Source organism: Zingiber officinale, chromosome 1B (assembly GCF_018446385.1).
Source record: "Zingiber officinale cultivar Zhangliang chromosome 1B, Zo_v1.1, whole genome shotgun sequence".
NCBI classification, from domain to species: Eukaryota; Viridiplantae; Streptophyta; class Magnoliopsida; order Zingiberales; family Zingiberaceae; genus Zingiber; species Zingiber officinale.
In genome coordinates, this window is record NC_055986.1 from 168,874,587 (window position 1) to 168,901,835 (window position 27,249).

The window sequence follows — 27,249 nt, forward strand, 5'->3', positions numbered from 1 at the left end:
ACGGTGATGTGCATGTAAAATATAAATTTGAGAACTCCGGGTCAGGTTCCAAAATTTCAAGTCATCATATTTGAAAATTATGATGGCTAAATAAAAATTCTATTAAATTCTTATAATAAAAATATATTAAATCAGAAAATATTAGATGATTAATTTAATTTAAACCTATAAAAATTTTATATCGACCGCTCGCTAAGATAAATAATAGATGAATCAGAAGTCCAATATCTTAAGGTTATATTTGAAAAAAAAAATTCTTTATGTTAGGATCAAGCCATGAAATGTAGTCACAACGTGACATCCTCTGCACCGCATCCGAGGGACATTAAATTCTAATAATAACAACCACGTGAGGTGTGAAGTGAGCGAGGCCAGTCTAGACGTCGATCGGTTCGGTCGGTTAACAAATAGAGGCGATGGGGCAAGTTCCTCCAATTCCAAAAAGGAGGAAGCAAAGCTGCCAAGGCCACCACGTCGCTGTGCGCTCTCTCATCTCGCACCGTTCCTGCTCGTCATTGCGGATAGAAGACGGTCAGGCTCGGGAACCCTAATCTCGCCCTCGATCCACCTTCACCTCCTCCTCCGATCGCCTCCCCCCCCTGCTTGGAATCGTGCTAAAACGGTATCATCTTTGGTTCATAGGAAGAGAGAAAAGAAGGTTCCTTTTGATCCCGGACCGCCTCATTGGTCCCCTTTTCGAGCCAAAGGTCGGAGCTCTGTGCGCCAAATTTCCTTAATCGCTAAGATTTTTTTGCATTGCCTTTTTTCTCTCTGAGGTTTGCTTGGTTAGATTTGTGGAGGAATGGTGTGGTTTCGGGTGTGGGTTTTGTTTCTTCTATGGGGATCATGTTTGGGGAGGTTCGTGGTGGAGAAGAACAGCTTGAAGGTGACTTCGCCTGATTCGTTGAAGGGAATCTACGAGTGTGCTATCGGAAACTTTGGCGTTCCTCAGTATGGCGGGACGATGGTGGGGATCGTGGCGTATCCGAACGCCAACCGGAAGGGCTGCCAGAGCTTCGAAAATTTCGACATCTCTTATAAATCGAAACCTGGCGGATTCCCCACCTTTCTCCTAGTTGACAGAGGAGGTAAGTTTCGGGGGCGTTATTTCCATCCACCATTTAATTTTTCTACACTGCTTATTTGTCGATTGTTTAACATTTTTAGATGCATACGTTAAATTTTAATTGTTGCAATCTCTGTGTACCAACAATATTCCCCTACCATTGATCTCCTTATTTATTTAAGATAGAGTCAGACAACTCGGTCATTTCTGGACTTTTAGTAATATGTCATCGCTTGAAGCGTAATGTTTTTGTGCAGATTGTTACTTCACTGCAAAAGCATGGTACGCGCAGAATGCTGGAGCTGGGGCTGTCCTTGTGGCTGATGACAAGTTAGAACCTCTGATAACGATGGACACACCAGAGGAGGAAGACAGCAGGGCAGACTACCTACAGAACATCACAATTCCGTCAGCCCTTATCACCAAAAGCCTTGGAGATAGCTTAAAGAAGGCACTTCGAAATGGTGATATGGTCAACGTCAATTTAGATTGGAGGGAGTCTCTACCCCATCCTGATGACCGCGTGGAATATGAATTCTGGACAAACAGCAACGATGAGTGTGGTGCTAAATGTGACAGTCAAATAGAGTTTGTTAAGAACTTCAAAGGAGCAGCACAGATATTAGAGAAAAAGGGTTATACCCAGTTCACGCCCCACTACATTACATGGTACTGTCCTGAAGCTTTTCTTTTGAGCAAGCAGTGCAAGTCTCAGTGCATCAACCATGGCCGATATTGTGCACCGGATCCTGAACAGGACTTCAGCAAAGGGTATGATGGGAAAGATGTTGTAATCCAAAACTTGCGTCAAGTTTGCTTGCATAAGGTTGCTAATGAAAGTGGGAAGCCGTGGGTGTGGTGGGATTATGTGACTGACTTTGCGATCCGTTGTCCTATGAAGGAAAAGAAGTATACGACAGATTGTGCTGAAACAGTAATCAAATCACTTGGTGAGCTTGCTATTAGTTTTGTTGTGTATGGCTATATGCCACCATTAGGTTCGATATGAATTGAAAGAATTATAAATTGTACATAATTATTTCTCCCATTTATATGACATTTATTCACAGTGATAATGGGACTTTTCAACAGGCATTGATCTGAAGAAGATAAATGAATGCATGGGTGATCCTGATGCAGATGAAGATAATCCAGTGCTTAAAGCTGAACAAGATGCACAGGTTCAAACCATTGGTTTTGAAGCATTGCATTATCTTTACATTTGAAATTACATGCAATTTTATCCTCCTCATGTTTTGAACCTGATTAATGTTCTTAGATTGGAAAGGACTCCCGTGGGGATGTCACTATTTTGCCAACTCTTGTTATCAACAATAGGCAATACCGGGGTAAGCTTTCAAACAGTAGTTTACTGATTGTAGTTACCTGGGAATTTGCTTAATTTATTGTTCTTTCTTTTGTTAGGCAAACTGGACAAGGCTGCAGTGCTCAAAGCAATCTGTGCTGGCTTCCAAGAGGCTACTGAGCCAGCTGTTTGTTTGAGTGAAGGTACGTGGACATTTTTAGTTTCTTATGTTAATTGCTACAAATGATTGACTCTATTATGCTGTAGCAGATAGCTGATTAATGCTCAATTTTCTGGTTTTTTATTTTATTTTATTTTTGTTATATAGAGATAGAAACAAATGAATGTCTGGACAATCATGGTGGCTGTTGGAAGGATGAGGCTTCTAATATCACTGCATGCAGGGTACATTTTATAGCAGTGCATCAATAACCACAACAAATACATAATTCTGCTCAGCTGATCATGTTCTGTACTTATCTTTACCCAGGATACTTTTCGTGGTAGAATTTGTGAATGCCCTGTTGTGAAAGGTGTGAAGTTTGTGGGCGATGGTTACACCCATTGTGAAGGTACTATATCAATCCCATTTAAGCAGGAGCTGGAGTAAATTTTGTATGGTTTTTATGAATACTTATCATTGCCAAGATTGAACAGAAGCTAATCTATGTGCATAGCCTTAAGGTACGGAAGTGTAGTAATTATTAGTAAGGTAAATATTAGAACTAGAAAAATGAGTCATACTTTTAGTGCCTTTACTTTCTATTTAAATATTTAACTATATCTCCGACTGCAAATGTTGATATCCCTATACAAACTGTATAGGCTACAGTTAGATAGACATGGATGAGATTTTTTGTTGGTGATTTGCTGAAGCAATGACCCTATTATGAACCTGAAAAAGAAAAGAATATGATTACGTAAGGGCAGTCTCTAACTTTTAAGGTTTTTACTCAGCTTTTGATATCTAAAGTTCTCATTAATCAACAGTAGCTCACTCAACTAGTTGGCAGGGACCTAATGTTCCATTTTCATGGTCCAACTAATTGATGTTTAAATTGGTGCTTTAGATTATCAACCATCTACATTGATTTGCAATTGACTGTCCTTTGTGTTTTTTTTTGAGGTCAGTATCAATTATTCATAAATCATAATTCAGATGTTTATCCTCCAGTCATTCATGTGAAATTGGCAGCCATCATAACATTGGGTAATTGTGATTCCACCAAGGTCCGACTCTCATAAAAAGGGGTGGCAGAGTGCATAAGGTTCCCACTAGTGCTTGGTGTTGGAGACCATGATTTGCAATTAAATGGTTAATACATATGCTATGTGGACCACACTTTGCTTTGATCAATTATAAATTCAAATTATATTGCCTATTTAATCTTTGCTTCTTTGTAGTCTATGAAGATTCTTTCTTAATTTCAGTATATTCCGTCAAACAGTTTCTATGATATTGTATATCGCTGCAATTTTCATGGTTGCCTAATTCTTTCTGGAGAGATAAAGTCCTTTTAGCTGTTGGATTTTACCACGTTTCTACTTTCATTCTTCTAACATTGTAAATTTGATTATTTTGAGTGCTATAACTGTATTCGGTGCTTTCAGTAGCGTAATCACAAGTTAATCCTTTGAAATTCATTTAATGATGTACCTTTTATTTCAGCTTCAGGGTCAGGAAGGTGTGAGATCAACAATGGTGGATGCTGGAATAAAACACAGGATGGAAAGACATATTCTGCTTGTGTGGTAAGCAATTCGATTAAAGCCATTTGTCTGCACAAATCTTGTCAATCTCTAAGCACAAAAATAAACAACTTTGCAGGATGAGGGATGCAAATGCCCACCAGGCTTCAAGGGTGATGGAGTTAACTGTCAAGGTATTTTATTGATGATGCTATACAATACCCTTTGGTAGATGTGTAAAGGCTAATGGTGTGTCTGGTTTAAGGAATGAAATAGACAGATAGAATAATTATACCTAGAGAATGGAATAAATTAGGAATAGAATAAAAATAAATAAATATTCCTTTATTTGGTTGTTCATTATCCTTGTGTTTGGTTCGTAGGAATGTTTAGGGCCAGTGGGACAGACCTACTACTAGGGCCTATCTGGTTTGAGCCAACTGTTTGACACTCCCTTAATGCTCTTGGTATGATCATCATGTCTGGCCTGCCCAACCTGCTAGTTCAATCGCCCCACCCAATCCAACTGGTCCACTTTGCCTAATCACCCGAATTGCATGTTACATGATGAGCTCATCTGGATCTACCAAACCATCTGACCAGATAGGCCTGTCCAATTTGATCAACATCCTCAATTGTTTGGCTCATCATGCCACCACCTTACAGGCCTGCCCAATCCCCATTTACAATATATATATTTTTTCGAGTGGGGAATAGAATTAGAATAGGTAAATATTTGAAGAATGAAATAGCTTAGGAATAACTCTTCCTAGAACAAAGGGATAGCTATTTTCCTTTTTACGATTAAGAAATAGCAAATTTATGAAAATTGATGTTCTAAGTCGATTTTACCAAAGATAAGAATGCATATTCTATGATAGGAAAAACACAGCTATTCCTATGAAAACCCTGTTAGTTTCATAATATATTCATGAATCTCCCATGATGCGAAAAATGTAATTATATGTCTGAGTTGCTATACGCGATCTAATGATTCTCTTTCTCAGATGTTGATGAATGCAAGGAAAGGCTAGCCTGTCAATGCTCTGGCTGCAAATGCAAGAACACCTGGGGAAGCTACGAGTGCAGCTGCAGTGATGACTCATTATTATACATAAAGGAGCACGACACATGCATAAGTGCGTATACCCAAATCCTTAACTTTGTTGAAAATTTCATAATAACTGCGTTCTTCAAGCACCAAAAGAATATTAACCAGAGAAGATAGTTGCTACTACTATTACTCCATGAGATCGACTATAACACTATTATGTCCAGGTAAAAGAGCTTCTACAGAAGTTGGTTGGAGCTTTTTGTGGGTTATCTTCTTTGGCCTAGTGCTAGCTGGAGTTGGAGCCTATGCTGTATACAAGTACAGAATCAGGGTAAAGTTTGCTATTTTTGAGCTATTTCTATTGCTATCTTTGTGTTTGTAGTTCATGTTTTTCATCGATGCAATGAAGTGGTTTTGCTATAGTTAAACAACTAATGTACCTGGTTTATGGTGCAACATCTGATTGTTTTTCTCTTTTAGAGCTACATGGACTCGGAGATTCGCGCTATCATGGCACAGTACATGCCGCTTGACAACCAAGAAGCACAAAATCACATCCAACATGCTGAAATCTGAGCCATTTCTCATCACGTATCTCGATGGTGCAGAATTCTGTAATACGCAATCTTGGCGATCCTTCTACTGGGACTTGTTAAACCTTTGTTGTAGATCCGAAGCTTATTTGCCTCCATTGGAATTGTAAACTTAAAAGAGTTGAATAATGTGGATCGCTATTAAGCTTGCAAATCCAACAAGAAAGCTTTTGCAGAAGTAAACTACATGTACCAAAACTTGAGATAGCTAATTGGGTCAAATAAGCTAAGCTTGTTAGATCTCTCTCTCCTTCTGCCATAAATAAGGATGAGTTTATGAGAATCCATGGATAAGCACCTTTGCTAATAGGAGAGAATCACATTTATTATTTACAGAGGCTGAACAAAAGTGCACTCCCTACTACAGAACTGCTTGTATGCAAGCTGACACTCATCTTCTATCTACAAATTATCTCACTCTGTTCTGTTCTCTGGAAACAGGCACATCAATACTTTATATGTTATGCCACATTATAATCACAAACAAAGCATCAAACATGAATCCATGAATACTTGAATAAAGAATATATAGTATATAGACAATTAGAATCCTTCAACTCTAGCCGACCGATGTAACACCGGTGAGTGGGGTTTCCTCGGGCTGCTTGTCGTATTATCTTCGAGTGAAGCTGTCGTCGAACAACTTCGAAGGTGAAGCGACATCGAGAAGGAATCTTTTGGAGGTGGTGCAGGGATAATGATGCCATTTATCGTTCGAGATTTCAGCATCTGTTTACTGGAAACTGCAGATGGCTCTTGAAGAGGGTAGCGAATGGGACATTTGATCTCTTGAACATTCTCCAGTGATTCAGCAATAGCCCTCATGGTAGGCCTTTCTGAAGGGTCCTTCTGAAGGCACTTCAATAGGATATCTGCAACCGCTCGTACTGCTTTCGGAGGGAACCGTCCTTTGATCCGAGGATCCATGATAAATGATAGGCGGCAATCATCAGCAAGGAATGGCTTGCTCCATTTGACAATATTGCGCTCCTCTTTAGGGTACCTAGCATCAAGATTCTTCCTTCCAGTTAGTAATTCAAGAAGGACAACTCCAAAACTCCAGACATTGCTTTTAGGGGTCAGTAACCCTTTATCCAAGGTCTCCACTGATAGATTTCCAGAGGCCTGATTGACCACAAAAGGATAAGTTTAGTAAAGGTTACTATGTAAGTCACATGAATTACTGAAACAAGATCAACCAAAATACTCGATAGAAAAAAAATGATGAATGCTGTTCGTGAATACAAGGAACTTAAGTTAAACCACTTACAATAGAAGAATTTGATATGCTTGTGTCTGGGTTGTAGTAACCGACGCATCCATACCCTGAGAGCTTTGCACTGAAATCCTTGTCAACTTGTATGTTTGAGGTAGAAAATTCATGATACATAGCCTGATGATCAAAAGCATAACACTGAAAGATATCAGATAAGAGCATAAATTTGAGGATGCCAGATATTCTGCAGAACATGGTTTGAATAGATAAATTGTTGATACACATGCAAAAGACTTATCAAAGTGGACTATTATTATTATTATTATTATTATTATTATTATTGCTATTGTGCTATACAATACCCTTTGGTAGATGTGTAAAGGCTAATGGTGTGTCTGGTTTAAGGAATGAAATAGACAGATAGAATAATTATACCTAGAGAATGGAATAAATTAGGAATAGAATAAAAATAAATAAATATTCCTTTATTTGGTTGTTCATTATCCTTGTGTTTGGTTCGTAGGAATGTTTAGGGCCAGTGGGACAGATCTACTACTAGGGTCTATCTGGTTTGACCCAACTGTTTGACACTCCCTTAATGCTCTCGGTATGATCATCATGTCTGGCCTGCCCAACCTGCTAGTTCAATCGGCCCACCCAATCTGACCCACTTTGCCTAATCACCCGAATTGCATGTTACATGATGAGCTCATCTGGATCTACCAAACCATCTGACCAGATAGGCCTGTCCAATTTGATCAACATCCTCAATTGTTTGGCTCATCATGCCACCACCTTACAGGCCTGCCCAATCCCCATTTACAATATATATATTTTTTCGAGTGGGGAATAGAATTAGAATAGGTAAATATTTGAAGAATGAAATAGCTTAGGAATAACTCTTCCTAGAACAAAGGGATAACTATTTCCCTTTTTACGATTAAGGAATAGCAAATTTATGAAAATTGATGTTCTAAGTCAATTTTACTAAAGATAAGAATGCATATTCTATGATAGGAAAAACACAGCTATTCCTATGAAAAACCTGTTAGTTTCATAATATATTCATGAATCTCCCATGATGCGAAAAATGTAATTATATGTCTGAGTTGCTATACGCGATATAATGATTCTCTTTCTCAGATGTTGATGAATGCAAGGAAAGGTTAGCCTGTCAATGCTCTGGCTGCAAATGCAAGAACACCTGGGGAAGCTACGAGTGCAGCTGCAGTGATGACTCATTATTATACATAAAGGAGCACGACACATGCATAAGTGCGTATACCCAAATCCTTAACTTTGTTGAAAATTTCATAGTAACTGCGTTCTTCAAGCACCAAAAGAATATTAACCAGAGAAGATAGTTGCTACTACTATTACTCCATGAGATCGACTATAACACTATTATGTCCAGGTAAAAGAGCTTCGACAGAAGTTGGTTGGAGCTTTTTGTGGGTTATCTTCTTTGGCCTAGTGCTAGCTGGAGTTGGAGCCTATGCTGTATACAAGTACAGAATCAGGGTAAAGTTTGCTATTTTTGAGCTATTTCTATTGCTATCCTTGTGTTTGTAGTTCATGTTTTTCATCGATGCAATGAAGTGAGTTTTGCTATAGTTAAACAACTAGTGTACCTGGTTTATGGTGCAACATCTGATTGTTTTTCTCTTTTAGAGCTACATGGACTCGGAGATTCGCGCTATCATGGCACAGTACATGCCGCTTGACAACCAAGAAGCACAGAATCACATCCAACATGCTGAAATCTGAGCCATTTCTCATCACGTATCTCGACGCTGCAGAATTCTGTAATATGCAATCTTGGCGATCCTTCTACTGGGACTTGTTAAACCTTTGTTGTAGATCCGAAGCTTATTTGCCTCCATTGGAATTGTAAACTTAAAAGAGTTGAATAATGTGGATCGCTATTAAGCTTGCAAATCCAACAAGAAAGCTTTTGCAGAAGTAAACTACATGTACCAAAACTTGAGATAGCTAATTGGGTCAAATAAGCTAAGCTTGTTAGATCTCTCTCTCCTTCTGCCATAAATAAGGATGAGTTTATGAGAATCCATGGATAAAGCACCTTTGCTAATAAGAGAGAATCACATTTATTATTTACAGAGGCTGAACAAAGTGCACTCCCTACTACAGAACTGCTTGTATGCAAGCTGACACTCATCTTCTATCTACAAATTATCTCACTCTGTTCTGTTCTCTGGAAACAGGCACATCAATACTTTATATGTTATGCCACATTATAATCACAAACAAAGCATCAAACATGAATCCATGAATACTTGAATAAAGAATATATAGTATATAGACAATTAGAATCCTTCAACTCTAGCCGACCGATGTAACACCGGTGAGTGGGGTTTCCTCGGGCTGCTTGTCGTATTATCTTCAAGTGAAGCTGTCGTCGAACAACTTCGAAGGTGAAGCGACATCGAGAAGGAATCTTTTGGAGGTGGTGCAGGGATAATGATGCCATTTATCGTTCGAGATTTCAGCATCTGTTTACTGGAAACTGCAGATGGCTCTTGAAGAGGGTAGCGAATGGGACATTTGATCTCTTGAACATTCTCCAGTGATTCAGCAATAGCCCTCATGGTAGGCCTTTCTGAAGGGTCCTTCTGAAGGCACTTCAATAGGATATCTGCAACCGCTCGTACTGCTTTCGGAGGAAACCGTCCTTTGATCCGAGGGTCCATGATAAATGATAGGCGGCAATCATCAGCAAGGAATGGCTTGCTCCATTTGACAATATTGCGCTCCTCTTTAGGGTACCTAGCATCAAGATTCTTCCTTCCAGTTAGTAATTCAAGAAGGACAACTCCAAAACTCCAGACATTGCTTTTAGGGGTCAGTAACCCTTTATCCAAGGTCTCCACTGATAGATTTCCAGAGGCCTGATTGACCACAAAAGGATAAGTTTAGTAAAGGTTACTATGTAAGTCACATGAATTACTGAAACAAGATCAACCAAAATACTCGATAGAAAAAAAATGATGAATGCTGTTCGTGAATACAAGGAACTTAAGTTAAACCACTTACAATAGAAGAATTTGATATGCTTGTGTCTGGGTTGTAGTAACCGACGCATCCATACCCTGAGAGCTTTGCACTGAAATCCTTGTCAACTTGTATGTTTGAGGTAGAAAATTCATGATACATAGCCTGATGATCAAAAGCATAACACTGAAAGATATCAGATAAGAGCATAAATTTGAGGATGCCAGATATTCTGCAGAACATGGTTTGAATAGATAAATTGTTGATACACATGCAAAAGACTTATCAAAGTGGACTATTATTATTATTATTATTATTATTATTATTATTGCTATTGTCTGTATGCAATGAGCCATCAGTCATACTTTCACAAAATTTAGTAGTTCAGGCGAGTAAAATGAAAAAACAAATGGTTAAGATTACGGTCGCTAACTTTATAGATATTTTACCATCCTCATCAGATGATCTCCAATGTATTAAAAAGGAAACTTTTCCAGTTTCTTAGTTGTAATCTTATTGAGACGGCGTCAATAAAATGCTAGAATTATACAGCTCTTTACCTTTCTAATAGTTTCTTCAAATTATTTAGCCTTGTCTCTAAATCTTAAATGAATACACAGCGCACGGCATATCAAGGATGAAGTTAATTCACCTGAAAAGGGCCTTCTTCATGTAAGAAGGCAAGACCTCTTGCAGCGCAGAGCGCCACTTTTATCCTTGTAGGCCAATCAATCGATGGACCATCTGATCTTCCATGAAGCAGTCGATCGAAACTCCCATGATAGAGCCTCTCATAAATCATCATTCTCTCATCAGAACCCTCTTGAGCATGGTACCCAATTAAATTGCAAAGATTAGGATGCTGTAGGGAAGCTATTATATTCACCTCGCTTGCAAATTCCTTCAAATTCTGAAAAAGATCATATTCACTCAATCATCACTATGGTGCAGCAACATCCATTAATTACTTTTCTAGAGATTGTTAGAATGCAGACTTCCCCTAAGAATAAAAATAACACATGCAGAGGTAGTACTAATACAGAATGTTCGTATCTATATAATTTGTTCTTGAAGTTTAAAGGTAACAGTTGGTCAAATCCACCCACTCAACTTGAAATTAATCTGACAAAAAAGTGACATGGATTCAGCAGACTTTCACAAGAAATGAGATCAAATCTGTTTTTTTTTTTTAAAAAAAAAGGAAAATACTAGTATGAACTTTTGAAGAAAGATGAAATTTCCAGCGTCACAATGGATGGGTTGAGGTAGATTCAATAAAGCAAAAAACAACACATGGCATTCATTTATTTCCTGAAGTAAAATTCATGCCAACAGGCTTTGGTATACAATATACAACACCGCAGTATTTATCTCTATTAACAAGCAGAGGACTTGCAAATTTATATCTAAAACAAAAAAGTGAGTACGCACAAACAAAATTTCCTAAAATGATAATTGATATGAACAAATTACCTGCGAGAAATGCTGTAAACGAGTAACTGTGGCTTCAATCTTCTTTGAGGTTGTCATCTCACTTCCAATAGTTGCATTATAAACTGTAAATGAGCTGCTTTCTGGAATGCAAAATTCAAGTGAGAAATGCTGCGAAGCAGTTGAAATCTCATCATATGAAAAATTCCGAAGTGCTTTCTTTGATTGTGGTAATGGGAGTGGGCCTGAAGTGTTGCTGGAACCCATTGGTTGGTTCGACTTAAAACTTGAGAAATTCTTCAAGACTGAGTTGGTGCATGGTGAGGGAAGGGGAAGAGGCAGAGGATTTGAGAGATGCTGATCCTTGACCGACCGACTGCGACCCTTGCACTCTGCTTGATCATCAAATTCAAGAACATTCCGATCTGCCACAAGAAGGCTACAAGGAGCTGATAATACTCTAGCTCTGGCATTTAGTGATTGATTGATAGATTGCGCAGATCTTGTTCTAATTCTGAAACTCGGAGGGGCTGACTGAAGAGATGGTCTATCTCGGTCCGGCTCGGGCAGTGTAGAAGCTGTGCTCTCGTTCAAATTCTGGGCTTTCTTGCTAGCAAACCTCCAATTTTTCTTCTTTTTATTCTGCTTCAAAATAGTGAAGCAGCCCATTTTGCAAGTATCAACTGGGTGGCTTTGCCCTACCAAAGTAAACACAAACAACAATATCAGCTAAAGAAGCAGCAACAATATAAATTAAATCAATTATCTTCAGAATTGTTCATGATGATAAAAGTCCATCTACCTGACTAGAAAGATCAGTAACCCTGTGTGCCTAATAGCTGAATCCGCTTCAATTCTCATTGAAGCAATAAGGGGATTCATTCAAGTATTCTTAAATAAACAAGATCAATCATCTCGTCAAAAAAAAAAAAAAACGTATTCTGTGGTCTTCAACTGTTCAACAATAGCGGCTCAAAGATGATAACCACGGCACGCTAACCTGAAGAGTAAAAGCTGACAACAACAATTGCTAGAAAAAAAACATCTCGCATGACGTCCCACGCAGGACAATAACGCAGATGTGGCCTTCAATGCACCAACGAGCAAGTTTAATCGCAAATCTACCCAGTCAGAAGGTTGAACAGTATCAATTCAAATTATGCTGCTGGTGTTGGGCAATGCAATAAATTTATACTTTCAAGAAAAATTAAGTCCACAAGTCATCCAATCCAACCCTTACTTTCCGAAAACTGTCAGCGAGGAAACTGAGACTGAAAAATTCCCAAAATCAAACTCGTGAACAAAAAATTCCAAAAAAAGACCCAACCTTTACGAATTCAACTTCCAAACCAAGATCTCGGAAGAAATTAGCGCCCCCGTGGTAGACGAAGACCGACAATTACTCGGATTTGAAAAGGGGCTGGGGGTGGATTATACAAGTCCGTCCAAGGGATAGCCTTTTATAACAAAAACCATCGAACCAAGTTTAGAGAGTCCGAAATCTAACCTCGGACCCAAAAACCCGCGGCTCCGCCGCCCGCCGCCGATCCAACCTGCAAGGCGAAGTGTGTCCGCGCGGCCGCCACGGAGAAAGAGAGAGGAATGGGAAATAAGTACGCAGCAGAACTAAGAGAAGAGAGGAGTAGAAGTGGAAGCAGATTAATGGAGAAGAATTGAGGAAGGGGTGGGGGGAGGTGGCACCCCCATGAACACTTGTCAAAGCGAGCCTGGGAAGATGATGCGATGACTGCAAGCAAAGACCTACCTCTTCTCCAGAACGCCACTGCTTCCTCTCGTATTTTCTATAATGCCACTGACGTTTGCACAGTTGGTTTGCTGTAAATAGGCATATTTTATTGCCACTCACGTTGAGTTTAAATCATGTCCTTAATTATTATTATTATTTTTTTTTTTTTTTGTCCCCGTATCTTTTTATTGATCGGATAGATCAGATTACATCTTAAAGATGTCTTACACATTATAAAGATATTACATACATCTTAAAAATAATAATACCTTGAGATATAATCTAGTCGGTCCGATCGATAGGAGATATGGAGACAGAGAAATTTAAGAACAGAAGATTTGAATTATACTCACGTTGATGCGAATGAAATTTCATTTCGATCCTAAATCTATCCAGGATTTTAACATATAGCAAAATATCTGTCATTATTTTAGAAGAAAAAATATGTTTAAAGAAAAATATGGGTAATTTTTAGTTTTTAGTTTTGAGTAAATTCAAAAAATTAAACAAAATCTGATGGTGGCATTCTTGTGAATTTGAAGGAGTTGGAGGGCGAGCTAACTACAGACGGCATCGGCAGGGATGTGACAGTCAAGTCAAATCGGGTGGAGTTGGAGTCAAAGGAAAGAACAAAATATGATGGGACATTTTGACTTTGTGACAGCCGTCCGATCATCCGCACTCAGAGTCGATGGACGGGCAAAATCTCATTTCGCGCGGGGTGGAGCCCTTCCGGATCCTTCTCGTAGAAGACGAATAGATCATCCGAAAAAATTGCCGTAAAAATAAAATAAATCAAGAAAATAAAATGATGTGCATTTATTATTATTAATATTATTATTATTATTATTATTATTAATAAATGACTAAATGATGAATTAATTTTCTAAAATACGCTTCGCCTCTCCATTTAGATTATAAAAAAAAGTTAAATAAATAAACATTTGCTCGACTAAATGATCACAAAATCACGACTAAATAAATGAGTAGTTGTGAAAATATAATGAATAACAATTTAAAGAGTGTTTTTTTAATAATAAAAAGGATGTCCGGAAGGTGGAAAGTTAGGAATGTGACGATTTCAATGATTGATTGTAGATCTTGCTCCGTTCTGTAAAATAAGTAATGATAGTGCTGAGATAGGGAAGGAGTCTCTGGCGTTGGCTCTCCGACGCTCAAGTCAGTCATCGGAATAGTTGAAGAAAAACGAAGCAACAATAACGCAAGTGCAAACAGTAATCAAGCGTACCTCCGCCGATGATGGACCCCCCTTTATATATAGCTTTGGTGGGCGACGTGCACACTCCTCAAGACATGGAGCACGTTCTCCAATATGTCCTATGAAGGGACCTGTCAGGAAAGTACCTTTGACACTATATCTAACATGGCATGTATATCCCTAATAAGACAATAAAAACATCCGCCGTACGATTCGTCTGTCAATCATGCCTCGTGTCAGCAGCATTATCTTTCAGAAGAATATCGAGAGATATGACAATAGTCCCCCTATTTGGCTAAGCGAAGTAGTCGCTCGGCCGGAACTCCTCCACTCCGTTAATGGTCATGTCCCGCTGCTTGGCCTAGCAGGATAGCCGCTCGGTCGGGACTCCTCCATTCTGTCGGCTTTCGAGAGATGACAAGAGTTCTGCTGCTTAGCCGAGCAGGGTAGCCACTCGGTCGGGACTCCTCCGCTCTGTCGGCTTCAGAGAGATGACAAGGGTCTCGCTGCTTGATCGAGCAAGGTAGCCGTTCGGCCGGGATCCCTTCTCTATGTTGACCTCAGTTGCTCTTCCCTACAGTGACTGTGTAGTAGCATTTCCTCCCCACCAGGACAAGCTCTTCGATTTCCTTAGCGTCATGTTGCTCCACACTGACTGTCCCGACCGACCGTTGTAATCGTCCTTCGTTTGACCCTTTGACACTCTGGCATTGACCATCTTAACTTAGAACTCCACCTCGACAGTTGACCCGTGCCAATGTCCATTTTAATTTAATTTTTTATGAAAGATGTTTCATATTTATGTAAACTCTACTGTGTTATTCTTGTTATTATCACTTTTTTATATTTTCCCTCTAAATCTTGAATTTTAGGCGTGTTGTAGCAACTACAATCTCATAGCTATTATGACATGGAAAAAAGATTTAAGACAAATAGATTATGACCCAATTTTGTCTTGAAATGAGCATCAAACAATGAAGTATCAAATCCCTTCTACCCTAATGTAGCATAGAAATGACTCGGGTCGTCCGTCAACGAAAGCAACGATAGGATGGTAGTCTAAGATTGTATGTTATTTCTATTTTTGAGATTTTTAATATGGAATTGGGGGTTTTGGATTTTGATTATAAATCTAACAAATGAAAAGCACAACCAGTAGGAAACTAATCTAATGCTGGAATGAAATCTAACTAAGTGTGAATAATTAATCCACAACGTATTATCACACTACGCTATGGATTAACTATCAACACAATTAAACTAAAGAACAAAATAACACAGGATTAAATGAAATCTAATCTAATAAATGAAAGGCAATGCGAGTAATAAAGCTAAGCCTAACCTAACTACAATTGTAGAAAATAAAAGACAACATAAGTAAAACATAAAACGAAACTAGCATGTAATAAAACCTAAGCTAATCTATCCTAATTGCATTAAATCAAAACTAGAACTTAACGAAATTGAATGAACAAGACAAAGCGAGAATTAACCAAACTAAAATGCATTAAAATAAACCTAACTATTGGTTGAAGCATTTGATCGAACACGTTGTATGCATGAAACTAATTAAGCATAATATGTGCAATTGAAGCATGGGGAATCAAGTTTGATACAAACATTTAATCAAAAGCATCAACACAAGTAAATTGACAAAATTAACAGAATTAAACTAAGCTAATCCATTTACAATTCACACTTTAACTCCCAGTTACCAACGACTACCCTTCGCCATCACACGAAAGACCCGACTCTGGAACCCCCAAAGTCGGCGTTGCTTGCTTCGACACGATGATGGCGAACGAATCTTTCAACGAAGAACCCCTTCGCTGGATGTTGCTGGAAAATCTAGACTGCCGCACACTTCTCTGCCGCTGCCGCTTGAACCCCAAACGGTGAAGCCTTGGAAAAGTGCCAGAAGTCTCTTGGTTGATATTTGGTAATTTTGAGCTAATTTATGTGTTAATTAGAACACTTTAGAGTGTTTATAATTTAGAATTATTTTGAGTTCAATGTTATTTCTTTTCTTAATTCATGATATATTCCTCATCATTTGAATTGAGTCTTGTAGGATATTGGAATGGATACATGATTCAAGTGAAGCCAAATCAACTCAAGAGGAATTCAACCAAGTGGAGATGGTGCACATTCAATTTGACTCTAGCCATTTCATTAAGCCAAACCATTGATCATGACCTAAGCCGAATCCTCACACCAAATACCTAAAATTCTCCTTAAACCAGACCAAGATTCACTCTAATTCCGGTTCAGTTAGACCAAGGTATAAGAATGCAAAGATTCGCGGATGAACAGTGGTTGCGCCTACTGTTCATCGTGCCAAAAATTTCTGCATCATGTTTTCTTTGCATCGCAGCCCCCGTTCTTCATTCTGATCGACTTCTTAAGAGTTGAGGTTGGTGTTGAAGGTTAAGACAACTGCTGGGACATCTTCGGTTGGCTGGAATCTCTCCTAGAGGGTTTATATGGGGGGTTTGTTAAATCTGAACTTCCGCTGCTCTTGTTGTTGGTAACGGCAGAAAGAGCAAATCCATTTTCCATTCTTCATTGGCAATCATTGGGGTTCTATGGTGATTCCTGGCATTTGTCCTTCCCTCATCCTCGCCTCGTTTGGTTCATATTTGTAATTTCAGCAGTCCCTGCATTTCCAGATTCAAGTCTGTTAGCGCAATTAGCGTAAGAGAGGGGTTCTCTAATTTAGGTTATGAAAAATCAGATTGGATCTCAGATCAGCACGCGTTAATCTCTTCTTCACTGATTTCCAGAACTGAGGATTTCAACTCCGGCTACTTGTGCGACGACAAGAAGGGTGTCGTTGAGAACTTGATTGTGTTTGAGAGTGGGCAGTTTAATTCCTTGCTATTTCTTACTAGTTTCTGTAATTTTTTTTGCACTTTTGTTCAAGTAATTTCTGTTCTTGAATACCTTGTTTTTGCATTTCTACTTTCTGAAATTTTGATTCTGCAACTTTTGTTTCTTCAATTGTCTTGTTTCTGCAAATTCTGTCCTGCAAATTAGATTTAAATTCTATAATTTTGTTCCCCACTTGATTAAGCAAATCCTATTTTTTTTTAAATTAGAATTCTGAGAGTTTTGTTCCGCTTTTCAATTCTGCTGTTTGTTTCTATAATTTTCTGCAAATTCAAGTTGAGTTGTGTTGATCTTTAGGCTTAGTTGATATTCTAATTACTTTAGGGTAAGTTTCTTCCTTGTTAAGAAGTTTAGCTTTCCCTGTGAATTTAAATTCTGCTTTAGATTAGATTTAATTAATTTTCTTCTCTTTTACGGGATTGCATTTTGATTTTTTATCTAGGATTTAGTTCAAAAATACAACAACCCCACTTTTAAGCAGAAAATCCAAAAAGAACCCCAAGAAGAGATTTGTATCTAAATCAAGCACTCACCTACTAATTTCCTTGAGAAAATCGACGTGGGCCCTATACTACATTATCTCTTGAGTGAATTTAGGATTTTCAAGCACTGAATTAATTTGGAGTTTATTCGTGACACTAGTTTTGGGCTAATCAACAAGCTCTTCGGTTTCCTTACCGTCCTACTACTCCACACTGATTGTCCCGACCGACCGTTGCAATCGTCTTTCGTTCGACCCTTTGACACTTTGACATTGACCATCTTAACTTAGAACTCCACCTTGACAGTTGTCCAGTGCCAATGCCCATTTTAATTTTAATTTTTTATGAAAGATTTTCATATTTATGTAAAATCTACTGTGATATTCTTGTTATTATCACTTTTTTATATTTTCCCTCTAAATCCTGAATTTTAGGCGTGTTGTAGCAACTACAATCTCATAGCTATTATAACATGAAAAAAAGATTTAAGACAAATTATTTAGAATATTCAAAAAGACTTTAAACAATATTTTTTGAGTTAAAATCTGGATGTTATAGATTTCATCCTATAATTAGTTGTATATTTATAAACGAACTTCAATTTGATATATTATGCGTTTCGTGGTTCAATCCGAGTCAAAAATTACAATCTTTCAAAGTTTAAGATTTAACATTTATGTTGTAACAATTATGAAATTGTAGATGTTACAACTCTGTAGCAACTACAATTTTGTAGTTGTTACAATTGAGCTACCATATAATTGTAGCAGCTATAATTTCTTAACTGCTATAATCGAGCTACCATGTAGTTATAGCAACTATGATTTTATAGTTGTTATAACACAAATATTAAGTTTTATATTTTGAGAGTTCATAATTTTTGATTCAAGTTAAATCACATGATACACAATATATTAAATTGAAGATCATTCAAAGATCTATAACTGGATATGAGATGAAATTGATAATTGATCGATTTAAGACTAAAAAAACACCATTTAAAATTTTTTCAGATGCTCCAAATAATTTTAATCTTTATTTTTTTATATTATAACAACTACGAAATATGTTCAATTCACTTGTAGCAGCTGTGCACCCAGATTAAAGATTTAAGTGGAAAATATAAAAATAAAATAAATAGAAACAATATATAGCGAAAGGTAGTTGGGTAGTTTTACTAGACGGTATGATATCTTTTTGATGAAAAATCAAACTGAGGTGTATCTTGATGATTTAAAAAAATAAAAGACATCCTTTTAGTTTTTACCAAATATAATTGCCTAATTTTTTAAAAATATAATTATCTAGTTGAGCGACCCGATTGTAATTTCATAATTAATCTAAGGCTACATTTAGTTGAGTATAATATAATTGAGCTGGTAATATAATGTAATCAAATTTATAATGTAATGTAATGTAATTTTGATTATATTATTATGTTTGATAATATAATGTATGTAATCTTTGATTACAGAGATGATTACATTCTTTTGTTTGGTATCCATTATTTTTTATAAGGAATGTTATTCATATTATTATAAAATGATAAAAATATCCTGCGACTTCTACCGACGACCGTCGCACCTCTACCGGAGCTTGTGTCTGGTGACCGATGCCGGCCGGCCGGCGACCGACGGCCGGTGATCGATTGGCGGCGGCCTATGGCCGACTGGCGACGGCCTGTGACTGACTGGCGGCGGCCTGTAACCGACCGGCGACGATGGGGCTGCCGATCGGCAGCGGCGGCGACGGTCGGTGACTGGCGACCGCGATTGGTGACTGACGACCGCGACTGGTGAACGATGATCGCGGCCGGCGGCGGCAGCCGGCGATCGGTGACCGACGACGACCGGTGAGCGGGCGACGGCCGAGGGCGATAGGCTGACTAGGGGTATATTCGACATTCAATTTTTGGTTAAATAGTGATCTCGTAATGTAATCGGATTACATAGTATTTGCTTTGTAATCCAGATTACAAAACTTCACTATCTTTTGTAATCGAGATTATATTACATTACAGGTTTAAAGTTAAAACAAACAAAATAATCAACCTTGTAATATAATCCTGATTACATTACAAGATATATTACACCCTACCAAACGTAACCTAATAGTTAATAGTGATTTTGTGGCTGCATAATCGAGCAACCACTTGATTAGTGTCGTGATTTTACAATCAATTTGACCATTGCATTACAATTCTATAGCCAATTTGACTCATAATTTCATGATTTTTTAGATTATTTTATTGCAACCTAACCGTCGCCTTATTGAACAAGTGCTTGATTAGTTGATTCAAATAAAAATGCGCAAGGCAAATGGTAAAAAAGATATTTTAAAAATCAAATTTAATAATTAAAAAAATATATCCGTGTTATTTGAGTATTCACAAAAAGAGAAGAAAGTGTAAAATAATAGGATCCTCTGTCTCATTTCTTCCTGAAAAATCATGTCCTATTCATTAATTGAACGGATTATATTAAATTATGTCAGATCTGAAGGATGCATAATCTGATATGATCAGTGTGATAGTGAATGTAATATAGAAATATGAAAAAAAAATGGCTTAGAGAATCCTTTCCCAAAGAAAAATGATTGAAAATTTATCTTTATCTTAATTTTATTTTATGATAAATAAATATTTTAATTATATAGTGAGTTGAAGTAAATCAGAGTTTTAGATTTATCTCAAATTTAAAAAATATTTATTTTTAAAAATTAATCAGATAAAAATTTTAACATAAAAAAATAATCCAAGTAAACCAAGTCAAAATGCAGGAAAGGCGATAACATTTTTTTTTGATTTTTTTTAAATTAAAAAGCCTTTATATTTTTGCCAATTAAATACCTTTTCTCGAAATAGGAAGAGAAGTGGGAAAAAGGAATCTAAAGGAGATACTTTTTGTTTATATTTTCCTTTTTCTTCTCCATTTTTTGTTTTTGTTTTTGTTTTCGTTTTCTCTGATTCCGAAAAGGGATTTTCGGCGACGCACCGGAAACCGATCCCAAAAGAAAACCTCGATCCGGACCGCCACCCAAATTCCTCAAGCCGCCCTGTTCGCTAAATTCCTCTCGTAAAATTCCTGCCTTTCCCTTTTCCTCGCGATCGTTCCGCCGCCCTCGACGTGCGATCGCCTTCCGATCGATTTGGCGGCGCGTTCCCTTTTGATTCCGGCAATTTCTCGGTCCCCTGTGATCTCTGGGCCGCGTCGATTCGCAGGCGGGAGGAAAGTTTAGAGCTTGGGGGGTTCCTTCGTCGGACTCGTCCCGGAATGGGGGACCTGGATTCCTGGCCGCCGCTGTCCGACGCCGACGCTTCGGGAGGTCACGATTTGCCTTGTTCCCATCCGCAGCCGCCGAACCCGCATCCTTCTGTGATCAAGGCTGAGAACTGGAGGCGGGCGGAGGAGGCTACTCGAGAAGTTTTACGGTGCATCCGGCCGACCGTTGTCTCCGAAGAAAGACGGAAGGCCGTCGTTGATTATGTGCAGGAGCTGCTCACGACGCGCATGGGGAGTAAGGTAACTCATCTCTGTTGGTTTCTTGTACGACCTATTCAAATTTTGGTTATTATGCTTATTTGATTTTTTTTTTTCAGTTCGTAAAATTGCTTTAAATCAGTTTTCATCATGTACTGTGCGTTCATATCTTGTGGTTCGTTTCATGTGTGCGTGGAGCGTATTAACCTTATAATATAATGTTCTAAATCTCTCCTTACCACTTTATAGTTGGGTACATTGGTTTTCCCTGTAGTTGGCTTCATGTTTTTGTTAGACTTGGCTACTTCGTTGATGGCATAACTTTGACTTATTGGGAATGCACAACCTTTTCATTGTACAATTGTGTCCCTGGGTAGTGTTGTGATGAAAAGAATCTGGACAAGTCTTTTGATTTCATTATAATTTTGTTGTTCTTATAATCTTATTAAACTAAAAGCTGAAGGAAACCCTATTATTGGATATATATTTATCTACTTTTATATTAATCTACATTTGAGCTTAGAACTTTTGTCCATTCGCAGATATTTCGAACTGAAAATTTCCTCTCCTTAAGGTACACATGAACATGTAGATATATACACACATATAGCACCATGCATGGAAGGTGATCAAGGTTTGGTTAATGTTAGCTCATTGCCTTACATACAAACTTAATCTGGTTGAGTTGCTAATGGATTGTATTTTGTTTACATGATGGTATCCTTTATGTTTTTTGTTTTCAAAGTGTGATATTTAGTATAATCTTTTGGAGATAAGTGCTATTGACATTTCTGCACTAGATTTTTGGCATAATCTGGCTGAATCTTGTCTTGAATTCTTGATATCTTTTGTTTCTTTTCAAATCTCATCAGGTGTTTCCATTTGGATCAGTTCCTCTAAAGACTTATCTTCCTGATGGAGATATTGATCTGACCGCCCTTGGTGCCCCTAATAATGAAGAGATGTTGGCAAGTGAACTTTGTTCTGTTCTTGGAGAAGAAGAACATAATAAGGATTCTGGATTTGAAGTGAATGATGTTCAACTTATTCGTGCTGAGGTTTCTCATCTTGTTGAATTTTGGTTTATTGTCTAGTATATGACATTATACATCTATTCAAGTTGTCTTCTAAAAATGTGATCTATTTTAAAATATGCCAGTTGATTTGTTCATGTAACATACATTCGTAAACTTGTAGTTTTCTTAAATTTCATTTTCCTAACGTGCATTGAAGTATGATGGTGACTGAAAACTGCCTCACTCTGGGTTGATAAGACTATGATATATAGGATAGTCATAGTTTGAGTCTTATGACTGAATTTTGTCTATGCAGGTTAAACTTGTGAAATGCATTGTGCAGAATATTGTGGTAGATATCTCATTCAATCAGATTGGTGGGCTTTGTACACTTTGCTTTCTCGAGAAGGTACATGGGAAAAGCTTGCCGGTGCAGTTTCAAATATGATTTGATCCTTTATTTTTTTCTTCCAAGGCACTAGAACTCTCATATATATTTTGCATATTAATTCATTTATAGAAATAATATGTTATTCTCATCATGCAATTTGCAAATCAACACTGTCTTGTAGATAAATGAAAAAATTGGAAAAGATCATCTTTTCAAACGCAGTATAATATTGATCAAGGCTTGGTGTTACTATGAAAGTCGCATTCTTGGTGCTCATCATGGTTTGATATCTACTTACGCATTGGAGATTTTAATACTTCATGTCTTCCATCTGTTCCATGAGAATATGGATGGCCCCCTAGCGGTGAGTTATCCAAGAATAAGAATTTTCTTCTAAAATTTCATTTTGTTCATTTGATTTCTTCTTGCATTTGATTTCATATTGTTGTTTCTCTTTTAGCTTTTATGAGGGGCTGTCATTTGGCAGGTTCTCTATAGGTTTTTGGACTACTACAGTAAGTTTGATTGGAACAAATACTGTATCACTCTACAAGGCCCTGTTTCTATTACTTCATTGCCAAAACTAGTTCGTAAGACGACTTTCAACATACTATTGTTGGTAAATGATCATTGTACGAAACTTTTTTTTAACTATTTCTTGACCTTTTTGGTGTGCTTGCACAGTGGAACCATTGGAAACAAAAGGAAACGGTTCACCACTTACCGAGGAATTTATTGAAGAATATATAGAAATGTTTTCAGTTCCATCTAGGATGTATGGGAACAGCAATCAGGTATTCATGCAGAAGTATCTGAATATTGTGGATCCATTGAAACCAAACAATAATCTTGGACGCAGTGTTAGCAAAAGTTAGTAGTATTTTCCTTTCGGTTTAAGTTCCATGGCAAGATTTCTAAATTAACTTGAAAATCTTTTACTAAGTTTCTTCTTTATCCTGCTCATAGGTAATTTTCACCGTATACGCAGTGCTTTCACTTTCGGTGCTCGAAAACTTGGTCGGATACTTCAATCATCTTCTGCAAATATTGTAGATGAAATTAATTTGTTCTTCAGAAGCACCTTATGTAGACATGGAAGTCGGGAAAGACCAGATGTGCAAGATGTCACTTCTAGTTCCCTAAAGAGTGGAACAGTCGATCACAGGGGAGATGAATACAAAGTATCAAACTTAAATGCAGAAAATGGAAATGAGGACTTACATTTTGTAGCTTCACCAACCCGTGACTCTAATGGAGCATCGATGGATGCGATAAATAACCTCAAGAATTTGAACTTGGATGCGAATTGCACATCAACAAAACAACATGGCAAGCATTCTGCTAGTTCACCTATTAATGCGGACTGGTCTAGAAATGGCTCTTTGGTTTCTGAGGAAGACATTACAAGCAAACATTCCATTGATGATGCTACAAATCTTCATTCCACGAGAGCATCAAGATCATCAGATGAAAGTTTTAAGCCGTCAACATCTGGAAAAGTTTTTCATGCACCCCACTTGTTTTTCTGTTCAGAGAACAATCACAATGATAGGACATTGGGTAGTATGAGTACGAGAGATAATGTTGTGGTGGGAGTGTCTTCAAATAAATCTACATCCTCTTGTGATGAAATGAGATACAAGGCTAAGTCATTGAATAGTGCATCCTGGCCTAGAGAACCCACCACCACTGCACTTTCTAGTAATGTTCATGAATCACCATCAGCAAACTGGAATTGTGAAGATTCAATCCATGGGGACTGCCCAGATGATGGAAAGTTAGATGATGCAAGTCCTAGTTCCAATAATTTATCAGACCTCTGTGGTGATTATCAGCTTTATTATAGCAATCTTCATCATGCTCAGGAGTTCCAAGAGTGTTTGTTCAACCCATATTTAGTACCGCTCTATCATGCTCCCCCTTCCCCATATCAAAACAAGCATTCCTGGAATGTGCAAAACATGTATGCGCATGTTGGTGCAACTGGCCTTGTCCACATGCCACCACTTCCCACAAGTTATTATTTGATCCCGCCATTAATTTCTAATGATTATGGTGCCAAAGACATCACGAAAACAAGGGGAACTGGTACATACCTTCCAAACACGGTGAGTTTTTTTAGTTCCAGTTGAGAATCATTTTGATTCCTTGTTTTGTGGTAAGGTTGCACATGAGTTAATCTCCATTTACTTATTCTATATTTTCCTATGTTTGTTTTGGTGTCCTGACATAATTTGAACAAATTTTAAAGCTTCCCATTTGTGATGCTTATACATGAGAGTTCATCATACAGTTAACCTAAATTATGATATTTTTGAGAGCAGTAACGTCTGTGGATCTTATTAATCTAACATAAGGTTCTAAGTACAATTGCTTAATTTTGTTTGGTAACTTTGATTCTGTAGAATTCTCGTTCATACAGAGAGAGACATATGTTAGGAAGAGGAAGGAATCAAATGCAAGCAAATCATTTTCCCAGATACCGGAGAAATGGTTATGGGGACTCACCATATTATGAGGGAACATCGGACGAAAGGAATCATGTTCCACCTCCACCGCCTATACCTCCTAGTTTTTTGGGAAATGGTCATGGAGATCCAATTTCAACAGATCGCCCTCAGTCACCTGGCTCTGCTTTTATGGTGGTTTCTCCTGCAAATGGTTATCCATACACTCCTGAAGGCAAACTTGAATTTGGTAATTTTGGTCCTGTTACGACGGGAAGTTTGTCTTCAGGAAGGGGTGCCAATTTAGAGTCAGCCAATGCTGTTGGTAGGGGCTCTGGATCATCTATACCAACATTAACAGTCGAAAGTCCTCATAGAAGTTTGAACAATGAAAAGTAAGTCACGTATCTTGGAATATCAATTATTAATTGCAGCATGATTTGCTAATTGTTTTTCAACAGTTTGGTTCGCATAGTGTTTTGCAAAAACTTCAGTTTTTTTAATATAAGATTTTCTCTTTGTTGACCATTTGATTGACTCATATTCATGGGCCTCTAGAGTGATCAACATCTCCAACTTTGCCTTTTGATGAATTTATATTTGTAGTCCACTGAATTACTTCTGGTCAAGCACCGTAACCTTACAAAACTTAAATTAGGCAAATTCTCTTCTTTTGTTAAAAGAAAATTTTAGAATGTTCCTCTTTCCCTTGATATGGCCCTTTAAGATCCTTTGGTGGAGGTGATAAATTCCTGCAAAGGATGCGTGCATTATCATCGTCCAATGATATTGGTCAGCTTGAGAACCCAAAAGGTTCTTTCCTTTTGTTACACGAAAGTGATTATGAGCTCTTAAAGGTTTCTATGACAAACTCAATACCAATTACGATTTTTGATACTGCACACAATGGATTTGATTTAATAGTCATGAAATAAAAATCACAGAAGCAGCAAATAATAAACATCAAGTGGAAAACACCTTCAGATACAGGAATGGATGGAAGTGACACATGGAGCTTAGCATCCTTTTCTAATCTTGAACAGAAACACAACACAATAGCTATATCTCAAAACTATGTATCAATCAGGGGCAAAATCATTCAATCTGTGTGCAAAAACTCCCTCAATTTTCTTTACATTTTAATCTAAAAAGGACATGCTTTTCCATGCCATTGCTTGACAATACTGAAGATAAATAATCTGTGATGAAACAGTTGACACTGTAAATTTGTTGTCATAAATCATAACTTGGAAATATTTTAGTAGATTGTGAAACAAAAAGGTCTTCATTATTTAGCATCAGTGACCATAAAAAGTTGGAAATGTATGAAATGTGCAGGCTAACTCAACCCTATCAGCTGAAGGATGATGGCGACTTCCCCCCTTTGGCAGGATGAAAGAATGAAGGGTTTAGGAAGACAAAGCAATGAATGCTGAAGCATTCAGGAAGAGAATTACTACACTGTGTACATTCTAACAGTCTGTTTTTGTGATGTTTATATTTCACCATTCTATTATGGTAGATTTAAATATGGTCAGAAATTTTTTAATCCCATTTCCTTTTTGTTTTTTTTTGATGTATCTGCCTGATGTTTTAGTGACATTAGTTTGTTGATGTTGCAGTTTAGATGAAGGGAAAAAAGATTTGAGTTGTAGAAAAATTATTGCTCAAAATTTTGATTTAGATTTTTTTTTTTTTTTTTTCTTTTTTTTTTTCTCAGGTTATTAGAGTTCGTGGTTAAGAAATATGAGTTGTTGATCTCACTAATGATGCATTATGCTGAAGTTAACGAGTGTGTTTTTTAGTTGACTCCTAAAATATGCCAACTTTTAATATTTTGATAAATTTAAGTTTGCAACAGAATTAGCACATTCTGAAGTTAACAAGTTGAATGATACGAAAGTCTTTTTTTTTTAGTGTCTAAAAACATGCAAGTCCTACCCCTTGGGCTCAGCGGTAAGAGAATCTCGTAGATATATCATACGTTCGTGGTGCTCGAACTAATAGTGATATTTGGCTGTTGCATTTTGTAGTTTGGGATTTATTCGATAGATGAATTTGAGAAGATCATTCAAGTGTATTGAAGTGTGTTAAAAATGAATCCGATCTGACAATCTAAGTCAACACTAAAAATATCAGGTTAGTGTAAGGATTTAGGATTCTAATCAAATCGGGTTGGATTTGAATTTGATATGAAAAAAAATTGGGTTCG

General features: G+C 37.4%; 3 protein-coding genes across 6 annotated transcripts; 2 read left to right on the plus strand and 1 right to left on the minus strand.

Moving 5' to 3' along the window:
* The first annotated feature begins 363 nt into the window (after nt 1-363).
* Nucleotides 364-8,891, plus strand: LOC121991061 (vacuolar-sorting receptor 1-like). 3 transcript variants are annotated; one of them, XM_042545102.1, is made up of 13 exons: nt 364-1,088; nt 1,324-2,016; nt 2,159-2,247; nt 2,346-2,415; nt 2,492-2,575; nt 2,701-2,777; nt 2,863-2,944; nt 4,042-4,124; nt 4,201-4,255; nt 5,069-5,204; nt 5,525-5,526; nt 8,339-8,445; nt 8,596-8,891. In XM_042545102.1, the coding sequence occupies exons 1-13, from the start codon at nt 803-805 to the stop codon at nt 8,689-8,691; spliced, it is 1,860 nt and encodes a 619-aa protein (XP_042401036.1). In that variant the 5' UTR covers nt 364-802; the 3' UTR covers nt 8,692-8,891. The 3 variants fall into 3 exon arrangements, with proteins under 3 accessions (XP_042401036.1, XP_042401031.1, XP_042401026.1); XM_042545097.1 differs by lacking the exons at nt 5,069-5,204; nt 5,525-5,526 and adding an exon at nt 8,068-8,199; XM_042545092.1 differs by lacking the exons at nt 5,525-5,526; nt 8,339-8,445; nt 8,596-8,891 and adding exons at nt 5,340-5,446; nt 5,596-5,950 and having other exon boundaries at nt 365-1,088; nt 5,069-5,200.
* A 125-nt stretch (nt 8,892-9,016) lies between these two features.
* LOC121991082 (probable serine/threonine-protein kinase PBL15) lies at nt 9,017-13,114 on the minus strand. Of its 2 annotated transcripts, none has more exons than XM_042545110.1 (5): nt 12,875-13,114; nt 11,410-12,065; nt 10,589-10,846; nt 9,979-10,101; nt 9,017-9,833 (listed from the first exon to the last, which is right to left on the minus strand). In XM_042545110.1, exons 2-5 carry the CDS (start codon nt 12,034-12,036, stop codon nt 9,252-9,254), a joined length of 1,590 nt encoding a protein of 529 aa, XP_042401044.1. In that variant the 5' UTR covers nt 12,037-12,065; nt 12,875-13,114; the 3' UTR covers nt 9,017-9,251. The 2 variants fall into 2 exon arrangements, with proteins under 2 accessions (XP_042401044.1, XP_042401050.1); XM_042545116.1 differs by lacking the exon at nt 12,875-13,114 and adding an exon at nt 12,170-12,825.
* A 7,528-nt stretch (nt 13,115-20,642) lies between these two features.
* On the plus strand, nt 20,643-26,607 carry LOC121991096. The gene is made up of 9 exons (XM_042545124.1): nt 20,643-21,225; nt 22,056-22,241; nt 22,516-22,608; nt 22,772-22,954; nt 23,078-23,180; nt 23,275-23,460; nt 23,557-24,698; nt 24,996-25,432; nt 26,376-26,607. The coding sequence occupies exons 1-9, from the start codon at nt 20,977-20,979 to the stop codon at nt 26,431-26,433; spliced, it is 2,637 nt and encodes an 878-aa protein (XP_042401058.1). The 5' UTR covers nt 20,643-20,976; the 3' UTR covers nt 26,434-26,607.
* The last annotated feature ends 642 nt before the right edge of the window (nt 26,608-27,249 follow it).